This window comes from Pleurodeles waltl, chromosome 1_1 (assembly GCF_031143425.1).
Source record: "Pleurodeles waltl isolate 20211129_DDA chromosome 1_1, aPleWal1.hap1.20221129, whole genome shotgun sequence".
NCBI lineage: Eukaryota > Metazoa > Chordata > Amphibia > Caudata > Salamandridae > Pleurodeles > Pleurodeles waltl.
Genome location: NC_090436.1, coordinates 421,946,140 through 421,967,017, shown reverse-complemented (window position 1 = coordinate 421,967,017; position 20,878 = coordinate 421,946,140). Strand labels below are relative to the sequence as shown.

At 41.7% G+C, this 20,878-nt stretch overlaps 1 protein-coding gene across 6 annotated transcripts in view; it reads left to right on the top strand.

Annotated features, from left to right (window-relative positions):
• ARHGEF28 (Rho guanine nucleotide exchange factor 28) overlaps positions 1–20,878 on the top strand; it is an 892,610-nt gene that overhangs the window by 221,283 nt on the left and 650,449 nt on the right. For all 6 annotated transcript variants that reach the window (XM_069223983.1, XM_069223974.1, XM_069223958.1 and 3 more), the window contains exon 2: positions 641–684. In XM_069223983.1, the coding sequence (XP_069080084.1) occupies positions 652–684 (33 nt within the window). In that variant the 5' untranslated portion in view covers positions 641–651. The remainder of the gene's footprint in view (positions 1–640; positions 685–20,878) is intronic.

Here is a 20,878-nt window from a genome sequence, read left to right as displayed (position 1 = left end):
ACTGCCTTTTGTAGGGTAGTGAAATAAATGGGCTCAGTGGTCCCCTCGCATCCTAATGTGCATGCACTGCCTATAGCAGGATAGTGAAATAATTGGGTTCAGTGGGCTCCTCACACCCTGGTGTGTGTGTACTGCCCCTCGCCGGGTAGTGAAATATATAGGTTTGGCACCGCACGCCTAGATGTCCCTGTAGTGCCCACGGTTGAGTAGTGAAGGAATTGGGGTTCAGAGGATCCCATCGGGCCCCTAAGCCTAGGTGCCCCTGTACCGCATTGTTGATAGTTATTTCCCTGTTGGAGACCACTGTGAGCCCCTGGATGTGTGTGCGTGGAGTGGTGTTACAGGACATTTCGAGGCTCTGGATGAACGCCCTGTTCCCCTGCTGGGTGGAGACTGTTGCCACAATGTCGGCACCCTGTTAAAGAGAGATTAAATCTGCGCCGTATGTTGGACATGCACACACAATACTGAAGCATTCACTGAGTGGGGCTCGCGCCACAACAAGCGCTCGCGGCTTTTCTGCTATTGCTGAGACGGGGCGAGCTCGTCCCGTGCTGGCTGGCGTGCTGTGCGTGCTTGAGAGCGCATCAAGGGCCGAGCCTCAATGTGCAGTAACTGTATTCTTTTCTTGCCTGTCTAGATGCCGAAGCGATGGAGCTGAGCTGCACTGAAGTACCGCTTTACGTAAGTACTGGGCCAATGGGGCGCTGGCCGAGCGCAGCGCGCGGTTCAATGCTTCTATCAAAGGCAGAGTCGATGAAGCGCAGCTTTGTTTTGAGACAGCTTGAATGAGAAAGTTGGACCAGAGCGACCAATGGGCCGATTCAAACTATTGTGCTGATAATCCCCCCTTAATACCGTTTAATCATTTGTAGACTTGCAGATTAGCAGGTCTGTTTTTTCTGAAGATATTATACTCACCGATTACTTCATCTAAATTGAGGATGGATAAGTGATTTGTTGCTGTCTGGTTTCCGGGACAGGGGGTGGCTGAATTATCAATGGATATTGTGATAAAAGCCTTTGGTGTGTCCATTTACACACTCTGTTTTGTTTTGCTAGTTTGTATAAAGACGTTAATTCGATTTGAACTCGTTAGCTGTCGAATTGAAAATCTGCATGTGAAAAATATATCCCTTGTGATGTGATGTTTAACTTTATTTGGGTCAAGGTTTACTCACTCGCCCAGGTTCTTGACATGATCGGGCATTGTTGCTGCCATAATGAATGTTTTAGCAAAGAAAAACGAGAAAACGTGATAGACTTAACTGAATTAGATCTCTGACAGATCTAGGCTATGAAAGTGCATCTGGGATGGGAGAGTTCAGAACGAGTCTGTGCGGTCACTGATGAGATTTGTTTGTGGTTATTAGTTTAATGTACTTAGTGGAGATAAACCCAACCGCAGAACATCGAGCCTTGCCTCCTCGAGTGATAATTTCAGTACCACATGAAAACATCTTGCAGGTGATGAGTTGAGGGAGGAAAGGTTACATCGAACTTTATTGTGCTACACGTTTCAATATGAAAAAATGGTGTATCTAATACCCTTAATTTTTTTTTCCAGTTCTCCATTTGTGTTGTTAATCATATGTTAGGGCATAAGATAAACGTTATGTTAAAATGTATAAGATGTGTGAGGTAATTGTTTAACACATTCCTACCCATAACAACAGATTAAATTGCACTTTATTTCAGAATTATACAGGCTTCGCAGAGAAAAGGCTATTTTTTTTTAGCCTAGCTTTTGTAATGCTATACAGCATGGCTACAAAACATTGACAAAGCCAATAGCCAGTGGTGAAACAAAGGTCCCAGTAGCTCCAAGGGGCCCCCTCAGCTCAGTACCCTGGCCCGAGAGCTCCTGATTTAGTTCGGAGGGGGGCTCTCCTTATACAGGGAGTGCAGAATTATTAGGCAAGTTGTATTTTTGAGGATTAATTTTATTATTGAACAACAACCATGTTCTCAATGAACCCAAAAAACTCATTAATATCAAAGCTGAATATTTTTGGAAGTAGTTTTTAGTTTGTTTTTAGTTTTAGCTATGTTAGGGGGATATCTGTGTGTGCAGGTGACTATTACTGTGCATAATTATTAGGCAACTTAACAAAAAAAATATATACCCATTTCAATTATTTATAATTACCAGTGAAACCAATATAACATCTCAACATTCACAAATATACATTTCTGACATTCAAAAACAAAACAAAAACAAATCAGTGACCAATATAGCCACCTTTCTTTGCAAGGACACTCAAAAGCCTGCCATCCATGGATTCTGTCAGTGTTTTGATCTGTTCACCATCAACATTGCGTGCAGCAGCAACCACAGCCTCCCAGACACTGTTCAGAGAGGTGTACTGTTTTCCCTCCTTGTAAATCTCACATTTGATGATGGACCACAGGTTCTCAATGGGGTTCAGATCAGGTGAACAAGGAGGCCATGTCATTAGATTTCCTTCTTTTATACCCTTTCTTGCCAGCCACGCTGTGGAGTACTTGGACGCGTGTGATGGAGCATTGTCCTGCATGAAAATCATGTTTTTCTTGAAGGATGCAGACTTCTTCCTGTACCACTGCTTGAAGAAGGTGTCTTCCAGGAACTGGCAGTAGGACTGGGAGTTGAGCTTGACCCCATCCTCAACCCGAAAAGGCCCCACAAGCTCATCTTTGATGATACCAGCCCAAACCAGTACTCCACCTCCACCTTGCTGGCATCTGAGTCGGACTGGAGCTCTCTGCCCTTTACCAATCCAGCCACGGGCCCATCCATCTGGCCCATCAAGACTCACTCTCATTTCATCAGTCCATAAAACCTTAGAAAAATCAGTCTTGAGATATTTCTTGGCCCAGTCTTGACGTTTCAGCTTGTGTGTCTTGTTCAGTGGTGGTCGTCTTTCAGCCTTTCTTACCTTGGCCATGTCTCTGAGTATTGCACACCTTGTGCTTTTGGGCACTCCAGTGATGTTGCAGCTCTGAAATATGGCCAAACTGGTGGCAAGTGGCATCGTGGCAGCTGCACGCTTGACTTTTCTCAGTTCATGGGCAGTTATTTTGCGCCTTGGTTTTTCCACACGCTTCTTGCGACCCTGTTGACTATTTTGAATGAAACGCTTGATTGTTCGATGATCACGCTTCAGAAGCTTTGCAATTTTAAGAGTGCTGCATCCCTCTGCAAGATATCTCACTATTTTTTACTTTTCTGAGCCTGTCAAGTCCTTCTTTTGACCCATTTTGCCAAAGGAAAGGAAGTTGCCTAATAATTATGCACACCTGATATAGGGTGTTGATGTCATTAGACCACACCCCTTCTTATTACAGAGATGCACATCACCTAATATGCTTAATTGGTAGTAGGCTTTCGAGCCTATACAGCTTGGAGTAAGACAACATGCATAAAGAGGATGATGTGGTCAAAATACTCATTTGCCTAATAATTCTGCACTCCCTGTACTTTGCAGGGGGCCCACCTCAAGTTTCATTGTGCCACAGCCAATAGCTCTCGTAGGCGAACTCAACCTACAGATTGCACGAATTTAAACCACAAGTTGTCCATGTCCACTGAGCAATGAAGCATGAAAAGTGCCATGCTGTAATGTGCTTCGTGCCTCAGAAGAGACAGAGAACCTTCACACAGCCCTTTACTTTTTATTTTTTCAAAAGCAGTGTGGTCAGTGTTCAATCTGGTCATGCCTCATTTATTTCACTGCTTTTAAACATTCTGGGCTTCATGAAATAATTGCATTGCTAAGAAAAATGTAACGTTGTCTCATGTACGAAGAAATACAAATACACATGCACTAACACACACTGGTGCTCGCTGAGACACATATCATCTGCCATAACCACACCCACTGACAATCTGTCCATTCCCATCTGGGCACTATATACTCCACTACGACACACTGACACTTCAGACCATACCACTGCTCCCCTGGTAGTGAACACTGACCTTGCCCACTGTAAAACCCTCTAAGCAGCACACTCTAAAACTGCCACACTTGGCACTGCTTCCACTCACTTTACCCACCCTAGGACTGCAGCGTCTGACTCTGCCAACTGACAATGCACATCTTGACACTGGACACTGACATGCCACCCGCTGACAGTGCCTACCTTGACACATCAGTCCCTTACCCTACATCCCCTTACACAGTACCCTCTTACACAATTGATGCTGCCCATCAGTTATTGTCCTCTCCACTATTGCAGAGCATGGCACTAACCACCCTCTTGCTGCATAGCCCGACACTACAGACCGTGACAGTAGACCCAGGCACTGCCCACCATGACGCTACACACCTTGTTACTGCAGAAGCTCAGGCAGCGGAGGCTCACACCGCCAACGCTGGCACTGCCCGCTGACACCGAGCAAAGGTACACCACCCACTGACAATGCACTCCCTGACACTGGACATCCTAATTCTGCACTTGGATGCTGCCTACTGATATTGTCTACTGCGACACCACTCACTCAGAAACCAACACTGCATACTGACACACACACACACACACACACACTACAGGGCCTGTCAGTGGCCACCGTGACACTGGATGCACTGACCCTACCCACCCTCACACTGTGCACTTGCACTGCCAACCTTGAAGTTGCCTGCCCTGACAATTCCCACCCTCACATTGTAAAATAGGTAAAGCCGTTCCCTGAACTTGCCCGCCTGTTGACTTTACAGGATCTGATGTTGCCCATCCAGACTCTAGGCACTGTACACCCTAACTACCCCTACCCAAGCAGCAAGAACTAGCGCTGTCACTTGCTGCACACCCTGATACCACACAGTCTGATATCACATTGTATTTACAGGCGCTACAGATTCTGCCTCCCACATTGTGAACTGTGAAATTGCACCCTGACCCCTTGTAACGTCACGCTGCCCTGTGTGACACACTAATGTTCTGGACGCTGCATACACTCACACTGAAGACCTCCCATTGTCACAGTAATACTCTGAGCATACAGCATTGCATCTCCAAACCAACCCCCCCCCAAATGCAACACCCACAAACTAATCCTGTGGCCTCTCCCACAATCTACAGCAAAACTCAGATATGCTTTGATAGCATACATCGCTTCACCATCCCATTCATGTTCCCCTTTCCCATCCGGCAGACCCCTCCTTTGTATCTCGATCAATCAAAAACGAGCATTGGCAAAGCCAATAGGTCTTGCCTACGAGAAGTATTTATCAATGTTTTTTAGCCATTTTATACAGCAGCGTGGCTGAAATAAAAAATAAATAAAGTGCTATGATTTGGGCAGTGCTGGTTGCCTCAGCAGTTTTTTTTTATCATTGCTGGCAGGAGCGAGGGCATGGTGGGAGGGTTGTTTTGTGCGGGGGCAATACGGACAATGTATGGTGTAGACAAAAAGTGCTATGAAGGTTCCAGTTTTCCATGTCATAGTGCTTTCTTTTTAATTGGGAGGAAGGAGACAACATGGACAAAGGAGCATGTAGTGAAAAAGAGTGCCATTATGCGCCCATCGGTGTCAGCATCATAACGCTTTACTTTGGCAGTTGGGGGGACACAACGGGGGGGCAGCATAGTAAACGGAGTGAGGGCAAGTGTGGGCCATCAACACAGACAACAGAGAGTTAGAGGTAGGGGTTGTGAGCGTGAAGATGGCCAACGGTGGCTGGGAGGGAGGAGCTTTGTCAAGCAGATGGACAACAGAGGCTGGATGGCAGGTGCTTGGGGGAAGTAGATGCACAGAAGTTGGGAGGTGGGAAGTACTCGGAGGGGGAAAGAACACAAGGGAACCAGCTGAAAAACACACACTCTCAAAGAGTGTTCAAACACAAAGAAAAAAGTGCCCAAAATGAACAATGCAAGAACACAAGTGTTGTGTCCATGCTCCAGGTGAGGGACAAACACACAAAGAAGAAGGAAGCCTATTGTAGCTGACCAGTAAGGTCAAGCAAATGAAGCCAACCGATGATAAGTCGTGGGTGGTCTTTAAGGCCACTGTTAGAAAACAAAGGGTCCTACTAGAGACAAGTGCACATGCTATGTTAGGCGAGACCTAAGGATGACTTCCCACTCATTGAAAGACCTGCCAGGGACAACCTCCTAGAAGAACTCGTCAATCTGTCAAGTTCTCTTCAACCCAAAGCGAGATGTCAATAATTGTCAACGTCTACAACCCAACCCTGAAAAACAATGTGGAATTGTGACACTGCGCTCTGTGACACTGCCTACGGACACTGCATATCCTCTCACTGGTGCCTGTCACCGCAAACTCTGTTATTGTTTGCTTGCACTGCAGATCTTAACACAGCACAAGCTGCAGACCTTGATACTGCCTTCATGACACTGTCTACCCTGGCACTGCTTACTGAAATTACAAACCTAGACAGTGCGCCTCAGGGAATGCTCCGTGGCACACCACCTCCCATAGCTCCTCTCCTGAAAGAACCATCACACAGCACCCCAAATACTCGACTCTCAACTACTAGTGCAGCTTGAGCGACCGTGTATGAGTCAGAATGTAAATTCGAATCTCTGTCCAATCAATAAATAGTGCATTTTTAACAGTATTGGAATCAAAAGCTGTGCTATAATTATAGTGCTCTATGATAACTGTTGTGCTCTGTGATAAAGGGAGGGGCTTCAGTACCAGACCTAGTGAAGTATTGTTATGAAGCTCAACTAGCATTTTTTGCTTTCACCCAAATATTCACATGCTACTCCTGGTGACAGAAAGGGGCCAAATTGAAGTAAGAACACTGTACACCTTTCTCATGTCGAATTTGCCTAAACCAACCACTCTTATACAAACATTTCATTGCACCACTTAAGCTTGGGAGGCGATAGGCAGATTGGTGGGACGTATTAGGGGCACATGCTTTTCCCCTCCCAAATAATGCCATGTTCCTCCCAACAATTGTCAAATCAGTAGAAGCTATGTTGACAGCAGTGGTCTGACCCAAATGGAATATCTGTACAGGGAGGGAGATTTTCTGATGTTTGATCAGTTTCATAAGAGTCAGAACAATACATCTCTAGAAGTATTTACATACTTTAGACTGTGATGGGTTGTACAAGCTAAGTTCCCACCCCTTCAATTGAACCACCAGAATGCATACCGCTGCCACAAACGATATTTTCTCAAGACACCTGCAGAGGGGTTTCCAAGTTGTATACCATGTTCACAACTGCCTGTGCAATTGCTGTGCACCATTCTCACAGAATATGGAAGAACGATTTAAAGATAAAACTATAGGCAAGCCGAAAATTGCTGGCAGCATTATATTGCACAGATGGACAACCTTTCCATGAACTTTAGACAAAAGTGCATACATTTAAAAATTATGAATTGAATGTATGTTACTCCGGTACACTTCCACAGGTTTGTTCCAATGATAAGCCCTTTTTGATGTACTCGTGGACACCAACAGACTTTATTCACTTTAGATGGCATTGCCCAGGCACTCAGAGTTATTAGAAGGTGATAATCAATACTAAATCAAATTTAGGTTACCATTAACCTTTCACCGCATGCACAATTTCTTGGTTATGATACTGACCTTCAGTCTGACGTCTGACAGATACTCTTTCTCTATTGGCTGAACCCCAAGCGGCACTGACTTGGCTGAAAGATGTCTCTTTCTGCAGTGGCACTGATGAAATATATTCAACCTTATGGCCAGTATCAGCACACCGACATGATATGTGGTACCCACTGCAGAATTACCTTCTCCACTGCTGAACCATCATATCATAAATAAGTGGATATCTTTGATATGGTCCAACTCATGTCATGGTTGTCTGCCCCAATGGTAAAAGCTTCTGATGGGTGCATGACCATAGCCTTCTTGGAGTTTTGTCCATCTGCTTTGTTAAGTTGTTGATATTACTGACAAAAGTGAAACAAACTCAATTAAAAAAAGGGTATCAACGGAAGAAATACAAGATTTTGCAGCACAAAGGGACTGTAGGATGAAGGATTTGCTGGAGTTATCTGTGGTAAAAAGGGGTCTCTTTGTTACCACCCTGACCTGTGGGGCAGACTGAGACTATGCAATAGGTAGACACCTGGGTTTTACACGCTTGACATGAGATACTGGCTGACCAAAGCAGATAGGAAGATGCAATACAGAGGAATGACATTTAAAGGTATGTAAGACAGGAAGGCATACAGATTTTCGATTCTTCATGTAGAAGAAAAGGTTGCACGCTGGCCTGCAGAAGGAAGGCCTGCATTACTGATGTTTTTAAGCTCATATCTGCACACCTGTGCTCACATCTACACTGCCCAGAGTACATGCTCACTTTATTTATTTATTTTACCTTTTGGCTTGTACAGCATCTACACATTTCGAATTGTAGCCACTTCGGAGCCCATTATTTGCAGCATCGGGCTCTGTATTTTTGATGTTTTTGATGTTTTATCAGATCCCAGCATTAAGGTCTTGAACGCACCCCAAGGAAAACACGTTTTTTTATAGTTTGTCCCTGGTTCTAATCATTGATAAGTTTATTTGTCGTCTGAAGGTGAAAGGAATGGTGAAAAAGAAAACAAATGGAGTACAACAGTCAGTATTCTTACCATTAATAAACCAATACATTTTTCAAACAAGTACTAATCATTACCACGATTGATTATGTTGTTTATGTATTGTATTAGTGTATTTGATCAAGCAATCATTATACCCCAGTTGGAGCTAGACTAGAAATACGGTGTCATCTGAGCACATTAGAATATTATTTTGTGTTGCAGACAAGCAGGGACCTTCACAGAATTTAATATAAATCAGTGCAGTGACGTCCCTGTTTGAAACAGACAACTCTTAATGCTTGGTTTGTTCAGATTTTGTTAGAGGTATCTTGCCTAGAATTGCAGTTTAGGCCCTGATTCTGCATTTTTGTTTTATTAGAAGTCTGAACATTCTTGTTACCATGTTAGCATATTAACAGCCAACACACTCAAATATGTATTACTTGGAAATGGTTTAACTCCCAGTTAGAACAATAATGGAATTATTAAAAAAATGTATTTTGAATAGCACAATCAAGATACATAGCAGTACAGTGGATATCTTCTATTGAACAAATTGAAATTAGTAGAACCCGAAATGAGCGTTATGCAGTGCTTTGCATTGTTATTTTGGAGCTAGCCTGGCATTAAAAACGAATTACAATTTCATAAAATTCTGCTTTGACAAAGTGGAAGTTTTACCTCTCACCAGGAGGTGGCAAGGCAGTTAGTGCACAGATCAGTGGTTTAAACCTGACCACTAAGACCCATTTATTAAAATTATTTTTTGTCCAGGTTTAAAAATACTGAGAAATAAACGCTAAATAAATACTTTAAAAAACATAATACCAGTTCAATTAAGGAGGCTTTTAACTTTGCTAAAGGGGCACCAAATCCTTCAGATAGCATTATAGGCCACACAAAAATAGGATATATATAAGATTATTAAGTAACAGTAAACTTCAATATCTGGCGTATTGAAACGTACTATCAACACACTAGCTTCTCCTAAGGGACAGAAGTGATGTGACTCATTGTTCTAAATTTTGCAGGTGTTCGTTTAGTCAAACACAGAATAATATTGTTAACAAATTAAATTCATCATTACCATCAACTGTTTTGTGGAAAATAGATTTAGTAGAATTAAGTATCTTGTAAATAGATATTTATAGAATAGGTAATGAAGTGTTGTATTTTTGTGTAACTTTGATGTAAGAATTTGAATAAAACTATCAAATGATTTTATTGAAATCCAACAAAAAATAATGTTACTGATTAAATAAGGGCCATGGGTGTGTGCAAATGAGGCATAATGATGCATAGACTATTTAATTCTGCACTAAAAAGCTACTAAATATGAAAGTCCATGGGTGTGGTGAATAATCCGTAGTCCCGCCTAAGATTAAGGAGTTGAGGTGCAACACTAAACAAACTCATGCTTTAGGGGTGTTGTGGAAGGAATTTTCCACCCTGACAAAAATTTTCCAGGTGCAGCCAGACGTTAAGCTGCAATTGAATATTAGCTGTAGTCTTGAACCAGCACAGTTTCTTTTCTTCCAGTGTAAATTCAGCTGAGTTGAGTTTAGACATACATAAAAAAAATCTATGACGTTCATCAGTTCAGGTGTCTGTGCACAGTTACATTTTGTGAATTCCATTCCATAAAAATAATTAGCTTTATGAACACTGTAGGTATACACCTCGGAGTTGTGAAATGATTACTTTTATGTGAATTGGTCCCTAAAAGTTTACTTCTCATCCTTTGCTGCTTCTTAGAATATATGCATCCAAAATGTATTAATTTCCATATGATCGATACTAACATCTCCTAAATCCCTACTGTACATACCCCTTAATTGGTGTCTGATGAGGCACCTCGTAAGATAAGTTTACCAGATATATTAGTTAATTTTTACTTAATCAGTTACCAGCCCTGTTTACCCAACCTGTTCTCATCTCCCTGGTCTGTTAAAGACATTTTCAACATTAATTGAAGACTCTCCATAAGGCAGTGGTCTCCAAACGTTTTAATGCCGTGCCCCCCCAGTTGAAAAATATAAATTACTGGGCCCCACATCAGAATTTTTCACAAATATTTTATAAAGATGGCAATGTTTAAATATGTCTATACTTATTTAGACATTGCAGTTAAGTACTGTTACCTTTTTAGAAATGCAATACCATGCTTCTGCTTAAAACAGAAGCCTGTTATCTGCATAATGCTTCTTTTGGCCAGAGTCTGGCACCCCCCCCGGGATCACTTGAGGCCCCCCTAAAGGGGCACACCCCACAGTTTCAAGACCTCTGCCTTAAGGTAATATAAAACAAATTCATCACTGTTTATTGAAATAAAACGCTTGCAAAGTAACCTGGCTTCTCTTTACTCCTGTGAAACCATATTTGTACATCAATGTATTCATATAGGAAATCTGCCTTTTCTGTGTGGTCACCCCAGATTTTTCACCTTTTGTTGGGCCCTACATTTATGCTGGCATTAGACGTCTATGCACATTACCCCTGCTAACCAGAGGTAAAGTGCCTGTGCGCCCCCTTCAAACATGCTTAAATTGGCATATTCCTAAGTGGTATATATAACTTACCTATAGGTACCTGGTATGTGGATCAAGATGTACCTATTGCCTGTAAATTGCCTGTAAATTAAATGCCACTTATGGACCACAGCAGTGGTTCCCAACCTTTTGACTTCTGTGGACCCCCATTTTATCTTTATTGGAACCAGGGACCCCCACTGAATCATTTTTGGAATCCGAGGATCCCCCCACTGAGCCATTATTGAAAGCTGGGGACCTGATCTGTTAATATTTTTTCAATTTTTAAGCAGTCGCGGACCCCCTGAGAATGCTTCGCGGACCCCCAGCGGTCCCCGGACCACAGGTTGGGAACCACTGGACTTCAGCACCTATTGTGCCATTCACTACATTGGCAGTGCTAGCATGACTTCAGGCCTACCTACCCTGTCTATCAACATAAGCCCCTTTGACAGGTCAAAACCTCCCTTTTCAATAAGTCATCCCTATGTAGGCCTTGTCGCCCACAATGCTGGGTGCAGGGTATTTTATAATTTAAAATGTACATTTTAATGTTAACATGTCCTTATAATGACTAGCACCTAAAAGCTATTTTTTACTGTGGCAGGCCTAGCCGTCCCATGTAGAAAACCAGAATACAGATTAATGTCATAATACTTTGTCTCTGAAATGGGACTAGCTATAAAAATACCTATTACTATTTTTATAGATAATACAAACTCAATTCAATAGTTTAGTTAGATTTCTAATAGAAATTAAGGAAAAAAATACTTTAGAAAGTTACATTTTCCCTGCCTAAACTTCCTGGAGGCTAGATTTGCATTTGCTCTACCACTTCTGTCAGACAGTAATTAGCATTTGAATATGTGTGAAAAGTGCCTTGCAGAAGCAAACAATAGGCTGACCTGGATGGGCATATCTGACACCTCTGAACCTTAATGAGTATGCGGAGTGGGGGGTTTAAAGCCTCCTTTTCGACATTACAGTGCCAAACCTGCTTGAGTGTCCAAGCCTGCTTGAGAAGTCTGCTGAGTTTGCATTTAACACTTTGGGTCACAACTGAAAGGCCGAGAAGAGGATGGCAAGATAATTATTATGTTTCCACTGTCTAGTTGCTGAAGTACCTAGTCAACCACCAGATGTCTGTTTGTGGGTTTTACTGGTAACACAGAGGCGCACTTGAACGGAAGAGAATAGGATGCTAAAACCATTATTATTTCCCCACTGTGTTGTTGAAAAACCCTACTTGTGTTCTACTAGACTTCTGTATCTGGGTTTATTGTGGATACAAGGGATGTCCAAAACTAGATTATAGTGATAGATGTGGGAAAATACAAAGATTACCATAGTAGACTCCTCACTCACACAGCCAGTCTCCAGAGCCCAATTTTAGTGTGGTCAAAGACATTTGCCATCTTGAAAATGCCCAAACTGGGTGGGGTTGGTCCCGGGAACATTTACCCCATTAGTTAGGGAGTTCTTAGGAGTCATTTCAACCAACAAGCTCATGCCAGGCATAAATGTACCACCTGCAGGCACCTCCTTCCTGGACCTGAGCAAGAACAGAAGTTACCTGAACCTATTGTCTATGACCTGTGATGAGCCCTAAAAGAACTGTACCTGGTTCCTCTTATTCCGAGGACAAAGAAGTAGACTCCAAGGGTCCCAAGACTGACCTGCTATTAAAGCTACAGGAACACAACAAACTACAAGGATCCTTTTCCTGCAACTGCCCAGCTGACCAGTGGCAACTAGACCAGGACTTGACATTGTTGGCCTCTGCCTGACACTGTGTTAGGCCCTGATTATGAGTTTGGCAGAGGGGAACAGCCATCCACCAAACTCCCAACAGGGTAATCACCAATGTAGTGGCGACATCCCCGCCGCCCAATTATGACTTTCCCTCTGGGCTGACGAGCAGAAACCAAGGTTTCCACCTGTCAGCTCAGCAGAAAAGTGGTGGCAGCATTGTCACCGGCTCGTAATAGAGCCAGCAGAAATGCTGCCGCCCACAAAGGGCACCAGCAGACAGTGCGCATTACAAGGGTGCTGGGCAGGGCGACCCCTGCGCCTGTACTCTGCCAGCCTTTTCATGGCTATGAGACCACCATGAAAAGGCTAGAAGAGAACCAGGTTGTAATCAGCAAGGTGGCGCTGAAGTCAGCGCCTTCCTGGCTGATTGCAACATGCACCCCCTGTCAGCCCATCGGGATCTCTGATCCCGGCGGAGACGTTGGTAGATTGGCAGGGCTGCCCACCAACCTTGTAATAGCGCAGTCGGACCGCCAGAACTGCCCCACAATCGTAATCAGGCCTTTAGTCTTTAGTCTCCAAGTGCCTCCAATGAGGTCCTGGGGGCTTTAGAAATGTACTCCTGTGGTGGTTTGGGACTTGAAGGACTAAGGGCCTCATTAGGAGTTCTGCGGACAGTTTGCACTGGCTACCTCCCCTCCGAACCCATTAAGAGTTTCCCGCTAGGCTGGCGGGTGGAAACCAGCCTAGTGGGAAACAGGCTACAGGATTGTCTCCGGCTCGTAATGGAGCTAGTGGCAATGCTGTAGACAGCAGGGTGCTGGGCAGGGGGGGCTGCACCTGTTATCTGCCAGCCTTTTCATGGCAGTGTTACTGGCATGAAAAGGCTGGCAGCGAAAGAGGTCGTAATCCGCAGGGTAGCGCACCATCCAAGATCCTGGCGGTTCCCTGGCTGTTGGACCGCCAGGATTGTTATGACAGACCGCAACTGTGAGTGTGGCAGTCGTAAGACTGTCACACTCGTAACGAGGCCCTAAGAGCCCGATCTAGATTTAGAAAGTTGGGTTACTGCCACAACGGTGACGGATATCCCATCTGCTGAAACAATGGGATTTATATTTTGGCAGATAGGATATCTGTTACCATTGTGACGGAGTAACCCGTCTGCCGCAATCTAAATCAGACCCTAGGTCACAAGGAAAAATCTTCTGCTACCATCAAGTATCATTGTTTTGTTCTTCATGGCTCATTGCAGTAACCACCGAGAGGTTGAACGCAGGTTAATTTAGTGACTTTAAGCAATCGCCCTGACGAAGGTTGTGAATATTCCTTCAGGCAGGTAGTCGCCCACCCCAATTAATAATCCAGTTACATACAATTCATTTAATAACAGAAATGATAAGCACATATAGTCCTGGTGTAGTGACTAATGTAATGCAGTAATTCATAGTCTAGAGCTTTGCTAAATTAATTATACTGATCTAGATAGCACTGACTTTGAATGTTTATATTAATAGTATTATGGTTGCACTATAACATGTAAAACTTATTATTTACTTTAACAGCAAATGTTACAAACAGTAAAAGAACAAGTAAGTTAAACAGCATTAATTTTTTTCATTCTCAAATCTCAGATAACTGTTTTCAAAGATTTCTAAGAGTTGTTTTTGTAAAGAAATGGGTAATCAGTTACACTTAAAAGTAGTCTCTTGTCTTTCTACATTAGAATGTTCATTTTTTCAGAAATTACATGTGAGGTTAGGCTATGGGAAGGACATAATAAGCAATACCTGTAGGGAGCAGAAAGGAGAACAGGAAAGCAGTATAGAATGCTCCCATCATGAACGTACCACAGACTGTGACAAGTAATTTTGGGATTCCATTACTTAAGAGTTCTTGTTATTTGCTCTTTGAAGAATTAGAACCCACCCTCCCCCGCCATTTGACGTTTTAAAACAGTATTCATACCTGGAGGTTCATTATTAAGCGTGTAATGCAGAAATGAGCATGAAATTAAAAATATTTTAGTGAACAAATTTAAGACTTTGACATCGTGGTCCTGGCACTATGGCAATGCAGATAATTCATCAGCAGATGTGAAAAGCAAGAACAGGGCAGGCTGTGTAACAAGGCCTGGTCTGAAGGCCAATGTAATCCACCTAAAAGCAATAAAGAGAAACGTTCCCATGCATAAATGTATTCGTCCCGTAACACAGGATTGGTTTTATACTACACAGATGGATGGGACACTAGTTAATATCAAGCAATTCAAATGCCATCATTTAAGAATCAATAGTCTGTGATTCGAAAGCTTTCCTCTTCAAGCTGAATGAGGTGTACAATTATGGGAAATGTTGGACAAAATGCACATCATCCAATAGGAGAGTGAGACTAGGTCCAAGGTAGGTCAAACTGATGCTTTTGGTGAATATTCTGCAATATTACACTCTCTTAATGTAAGTAACACATATAGGGCTGTAAAAGATAAAAGACTACAGTTAGAAATTAAAGCATGAGATATGCTAATTTAAGATATCTGAAGCATAGAATCTCTTTGTCTCCTGTCACAGCACAATTAGGTACTGCCTGCAAGAAACTGACCTGTAAAACAGTTTTGTATCTGATGACCCCATTTCACCATTCACACTTTTTCTCAGTCAGAAGTGCTAAAACACAGGCAGGGCATTATATGTGGGTCTCATCATTCGTGTTCAGTGTTGCAAATCGGAGTGTCATATGTGCTATAAATGTAACTCTTTCTCATGGCACACCAACGTCCAGCGTTTCATCATTTTCCTCGCCCTACTGCCCACTCACACCTCGCAGATGCTCTGCACTGCGTTTTTCCTGATAACATATAGTTCTGCGCATTTCTCCTGATCCTCCTCCATACGCCACCCTTACCCAAGAGTATCACTTCACTGCCCCACAGGAACTATCTGCCTCTCCATATCCCACCTGAATATCACTCCTCCTCCTTTGCCTCATGAAGCTATCTCTGCACTCTGTACTCGTAGAGTAAGAGTGAAGGTGGCTTCACGTGCCATGGTGAAGGTTGCTTATAGATTGAGAGAGCCTGTGATGTTGGCCTGCAATACTCTTCCAGGTCGAAACTTGACAGCGCCACACTGGGACGAGAAACCATTTTACTCACCAATGGGGCAGACACAAGATATCAAATGAAATGCTCGGCCCCTGATGGCAACGTACCCCGAACCACATTCAGACACCAAAAAATATATCCAGGAACCAATAAATGAACTTGTGAAATAATTGTAATTCTCCATGAGAATCAAAGATTATTGACTCATGAATTTGTAATATGAATAGAAATGTCGTACTGGATTTCAGATCTTTTCTGTTTAAGCCCTTCTCCCCAAACATAAAGCATGTGGCACAGTAATTGGCGATGGGTTTTTTCATGCACATATATTGTATACAAAAATATATGCACATTACATGTTGAATGGGATGCACTGGTAATATACTATGCTTTGTGAAAATGCAGATAAGGAAATGATACATTCTCTTGAAAAAATCCCTTTTGACTCATTTCTTTACAGTATACTATGTAATGAGGCCCAACCTCCATTAATATTGCACTGCCCCAACCTTCAGTTGAAAATACCTGCAATGCAAGGTCGAAACGTAGCAGGCAAGAATGGTTTTGGACATCCACTACTTTTAGGATGACCCTAAATAGTTCTACTACTCAATGAATGCCATAACTTACATAGTTCTGTTGTTTTTTGGTGCTCAGAGCAGTGTTTCCCAACCTTTTTACTTCTGTGGACCCCCACTTTATCATTAATGGAACTCGGGGACCCCCAGTGAATCATCATTGGAATCTGGGGACCCACACATAGTCATGACTGTAAGCATGAGCCCTAATATGCCAATATTTGTTCATTTTTTTAAATTTTGTAAGCAGTCGCGGACCGCCTGAGAAGGCTTCGCCGACCCCCGGAGGTCCCCGGACCACAGGTTGGGAACCACTGGCTTAGAGCATCTCTCGCTGTTTTTTTCCGTAGCTGTCCCTGATGCACTCTTTGAAGCCAATTAATTGACTTGTGCCCCTTCTGAGCAGGGAGCTATTTCAACTATGATCTAAAAGCTCTAGGAAGAGCCATCCTTCAGACCATCTCTTCCTGCATCCATCCATGCTGGCCTACTCTTGTGGCCGGTATGTGCTCCCTTTCCACCTCCCGGCACCCCCCAGCCCCTGACCCCTCGCCTCCCTCTGTCGGGCAGTCTCACTACTTTCTCCTGTTATACTCCCCCCCTCCTGCTGAGAAGGGCTCTGAGCGGCAGGAATGGAGGCCGTTTCCACTGCTGCACTGTCAGATCTGCTGAAAATGACGCTCAGAATACATTTATATGATGTCTGGGGCAGAAGGGCGAGATATACTCCGCTACCTCAAATAATTTTCTAGCCATGGGTTCTTTTTCATTCTGAGGTAAATTATTAAATTTATTAAGGTCATAACTCCACAAATCATTTTCTGCTCATATGTCTGTCCGCCAGAGAAAAACCTTACGATTGATTTGATTAGGTCCTTGGATTATCTGGGTTTAGAAATTGCAGTTGATTGAAAAGAGCCATAAATGAAATGACACCTGGAAGTGAGCGATTACTTGCATACGACCACCTATTAGCGAAGGTCAGTGGCATGTCAATCAGAGATCAATTTACTGCAACAAAATGTGAAAACACTTCAGACCCAGGTTATCTTGCGCATTGATAGGGCTATTAATTTCAAAACTGGAAAATATGCTTTTTTGTTCATGTAAATAATGATAGGAACACAGAATTTGACAGTACCAATAATTCCAAACACAGGCAACCTGCTCGTGTTCGTACCTGATTGGCTGTTTAATAGGTTTGCTTTCCTGGGTCTCTCCCAGAACTATTTTCAATTCATTTGCCATTTATTTCTCCAACGATTATAATGGGAGACTCTTTAATAAAATGACTACAATATATGAGATACAAAATATTATATCTGCTGTTTTTTAACCCTCTGCTTACACACAGTCACAGAAATACAAAGACCTATTTCAGTTTGCTTTGGGATCCATTCTATACCTGCTCTTTTGCAGCATATGCTCGTCTGTACTGTGTTATTTCTAATTCGAAATGTGTTAATGCAGACATATATTAGCATCTTTCATTTTCATCATTTACTCCAGTGTGTACATACATTTGTAGCAGGGGAGTAGTTTAGTCGGTAAAATTCAGGGGGGTGAATCTCTAAAAAAAAAGCTGGCTGCTGAGTTTGTAGGGTTGTATTATTAATTAACAGTTATTGTTCTTTAGATATGTAATTGATTATAAATTATGTTATTTTTTTATACCTATTTATATTTTAGGTGTGGATTGCCAGGTTTGTTGGGGTATAGGGTGACAAGTTAATTAAGTAATAATTAAATAATCATTATTTTTCAATTAAAAAAATAATTATTACACTGTTTATGAATTTTGTAAATGGTTAATTATTTTTTATTTTTTTATAGATAAATATGTATGTTATGTTAAGTAATGATGTCTATAATAAGAGTTTTATATGTTTTCTAAATTATTATGGCAATGCAAATATCTAATGTTTTTGAAGAGAAGTAGTTTACCGACTGTTGCTCAGACTGGAGTGGAAAGGTAAGGTAAAGGTTTATTGTTTAGTTACTTAAAACCATAGCAGTGTGGAAAATATTTAAAAATACATTATATCGTTAGTAAGACATCATTAGCAGACTAATTGGTTTACACATACTCCTATTGCTTGTTTGTATGTTCCTTCCTAATGCATATAAAACACATTGTGATAACATAATGATTTGTTTGCTTCTTAAAAATATTGCTCATTCGAATTATGATTAAACTTCTCTTGATACCACTGGATACTAATATCAAGCGTTAGGCTGAGAAATGTCATCTTTTGGTTTCATCCAAACTTCCCAGTGTCCCACCCCTTCCCTAATAAATTGTTATTGTTATTTGTTTATTTGCGATGTTACCAGGAACCATTGCATAAAACAGTTTGCACAACCTTGCATATTTCCCTTTTAGGTGGTTAATTTAACCACCAATACCGGCCCAGTTTAACGCGATGGCGGAGGTCTTATACCTGGAGGACCATGTGAGGAGTTTGAGAGAGGGTGATGCTACTTTATTGAGTGCTGCTTTTGTGTTACCAGGAATAGAAATTTCACTAAAGCGCAGTTTAATTGCAGATCCTCAGGTGCAAAACATGCCAGCACAGCTTGCCTACTTGTCCTTAGGCCTCTTCTGTTGAATTTGTTTGTTAGTAAGTCTTTTCTTTCTGATACAAGATGATCGCATGAACAGAGGACATGTAGAAGATCTTCTGTGTCCTCCCGGCATACGTGGCAGGTAGTGTTATTTGCATCTTTCAGCCAGGGGGCTGTGTTTAGAGCACATGGTAAAAGCCCTAGTCAATGCTTTAAGAATTGCTTCTTTGTTGCCTCGAGAAGCCCTGGCCTACATATGGCTGTGGTGCCAGAAACGTGTAGAATTTACTATTTCCACTCCAGTCTGTGCAACAGTAGGAAAAGTGTTGGAGTTCAGATTAGTAAAATTTGCTGTTCCCACTCCGGTTTGTGCAACAGTAAGGAAAGCGATGGACTTCGGAGGGATGAATATTACTATTAACCCCTCCAAAGTCAAACGATTTTCCTACTGTTGCACTCTGAAGTCCTGCACCTCTCTACTGTTGCATAAGCTGGAGTAGAAATAGTATATGTATTATTCTCACACTTGAATACTTTACCTAATATTGGTTAAGTATCTATATTATTAATATTTGTTTTTACTTTTGATTTTATAGTATTTGTTTATATTTTTCTTTTTTTCTAAATTGTCATAATATTTTTTGTATATGCGGTTTTCATTTTTTTATTATATTTGTTTAGTTTGTTTATTAATTAATTTTATGTTTTGGAATTGAATTAATATTTTTCTTTATATATATATATTCACAGAATAAACAAAGGTTGAGGTAACATTATAGTTAGGTGAATTTGTCAGTGACAGCATTAACATTCTGAACAAAAAAACACAGAAATTCACCAGTTATAGTTAGCACAGCTTGCTTCCCTGCCATGCATTGCTTATGACCTCACATGTTGCATCACTCATGACATGTTCTATGATATAATTAATTACATCACTCATGACATTTCAAATGACTTAATTGATGACATCACTGATGACATCATCCAATGAGTGTGCTAGTTTTTCTTATAGTTTACATAGTGTTGGATAACTACAATATTACTTTTCTACCTAATTTTGTACAGCCTGATTCCAGCTAATGGGTGCAAGTGTTTACAAAACGCATGTGCTCCTAATGCATCATAGGTGTGTAGAGGTATTAAACACATTATAAAAGCTTGCATTGAAAAATAGCTCTGTGTGCAGGTGACAGTTGACAACTTGTGTCTGTTATGTTCCACAAAAGCTTTAGGCTTGGCAGAAAAAGTTTGCAAAAGGGCAAAGATTCTACGTACAGCATACTAAGGGACTTTGGCAGATAGGGTTACTCCGTCACAAAAGTGACGGATATCCCATCCGCCATATTACGATTCCATTATATCCCATATACATTGTAATATGGCGGACAGGACATCCGTTATGTTTGTGATGGAGTAACCCATCCATAAAACTCTAAATCAGGCTCTAAGTATTCTAAGCAGCCTTGAGTTGTTGGAATCGTCTCAGCACGACAATTTCTATGTAATATAGAAGACTGTGCACCAGGGATTGAGCTATGTACATGGGCTTGTTTTACTTCAGAAGATGGGCTATCTCATCACAGTATGAAGATTGTGGGTAGTATAATCTTTAGCACCTTCAGACATTGCTTATTTTGAGCGCATAGTGTATTTTTACTAGGTGTTGCATAGAGTATACACTTAATGGATACTTTTTTAATACTCTGTAGTGTATTTCTCATGAGAGTTTCACTGACTGCAAATAGTGTGGTGCATGGTAAACTCTCTCCATAGAGTGAATAATGTTTACAGTACCTACTTCTCTTATCATATCAATGTCATTTCTCAA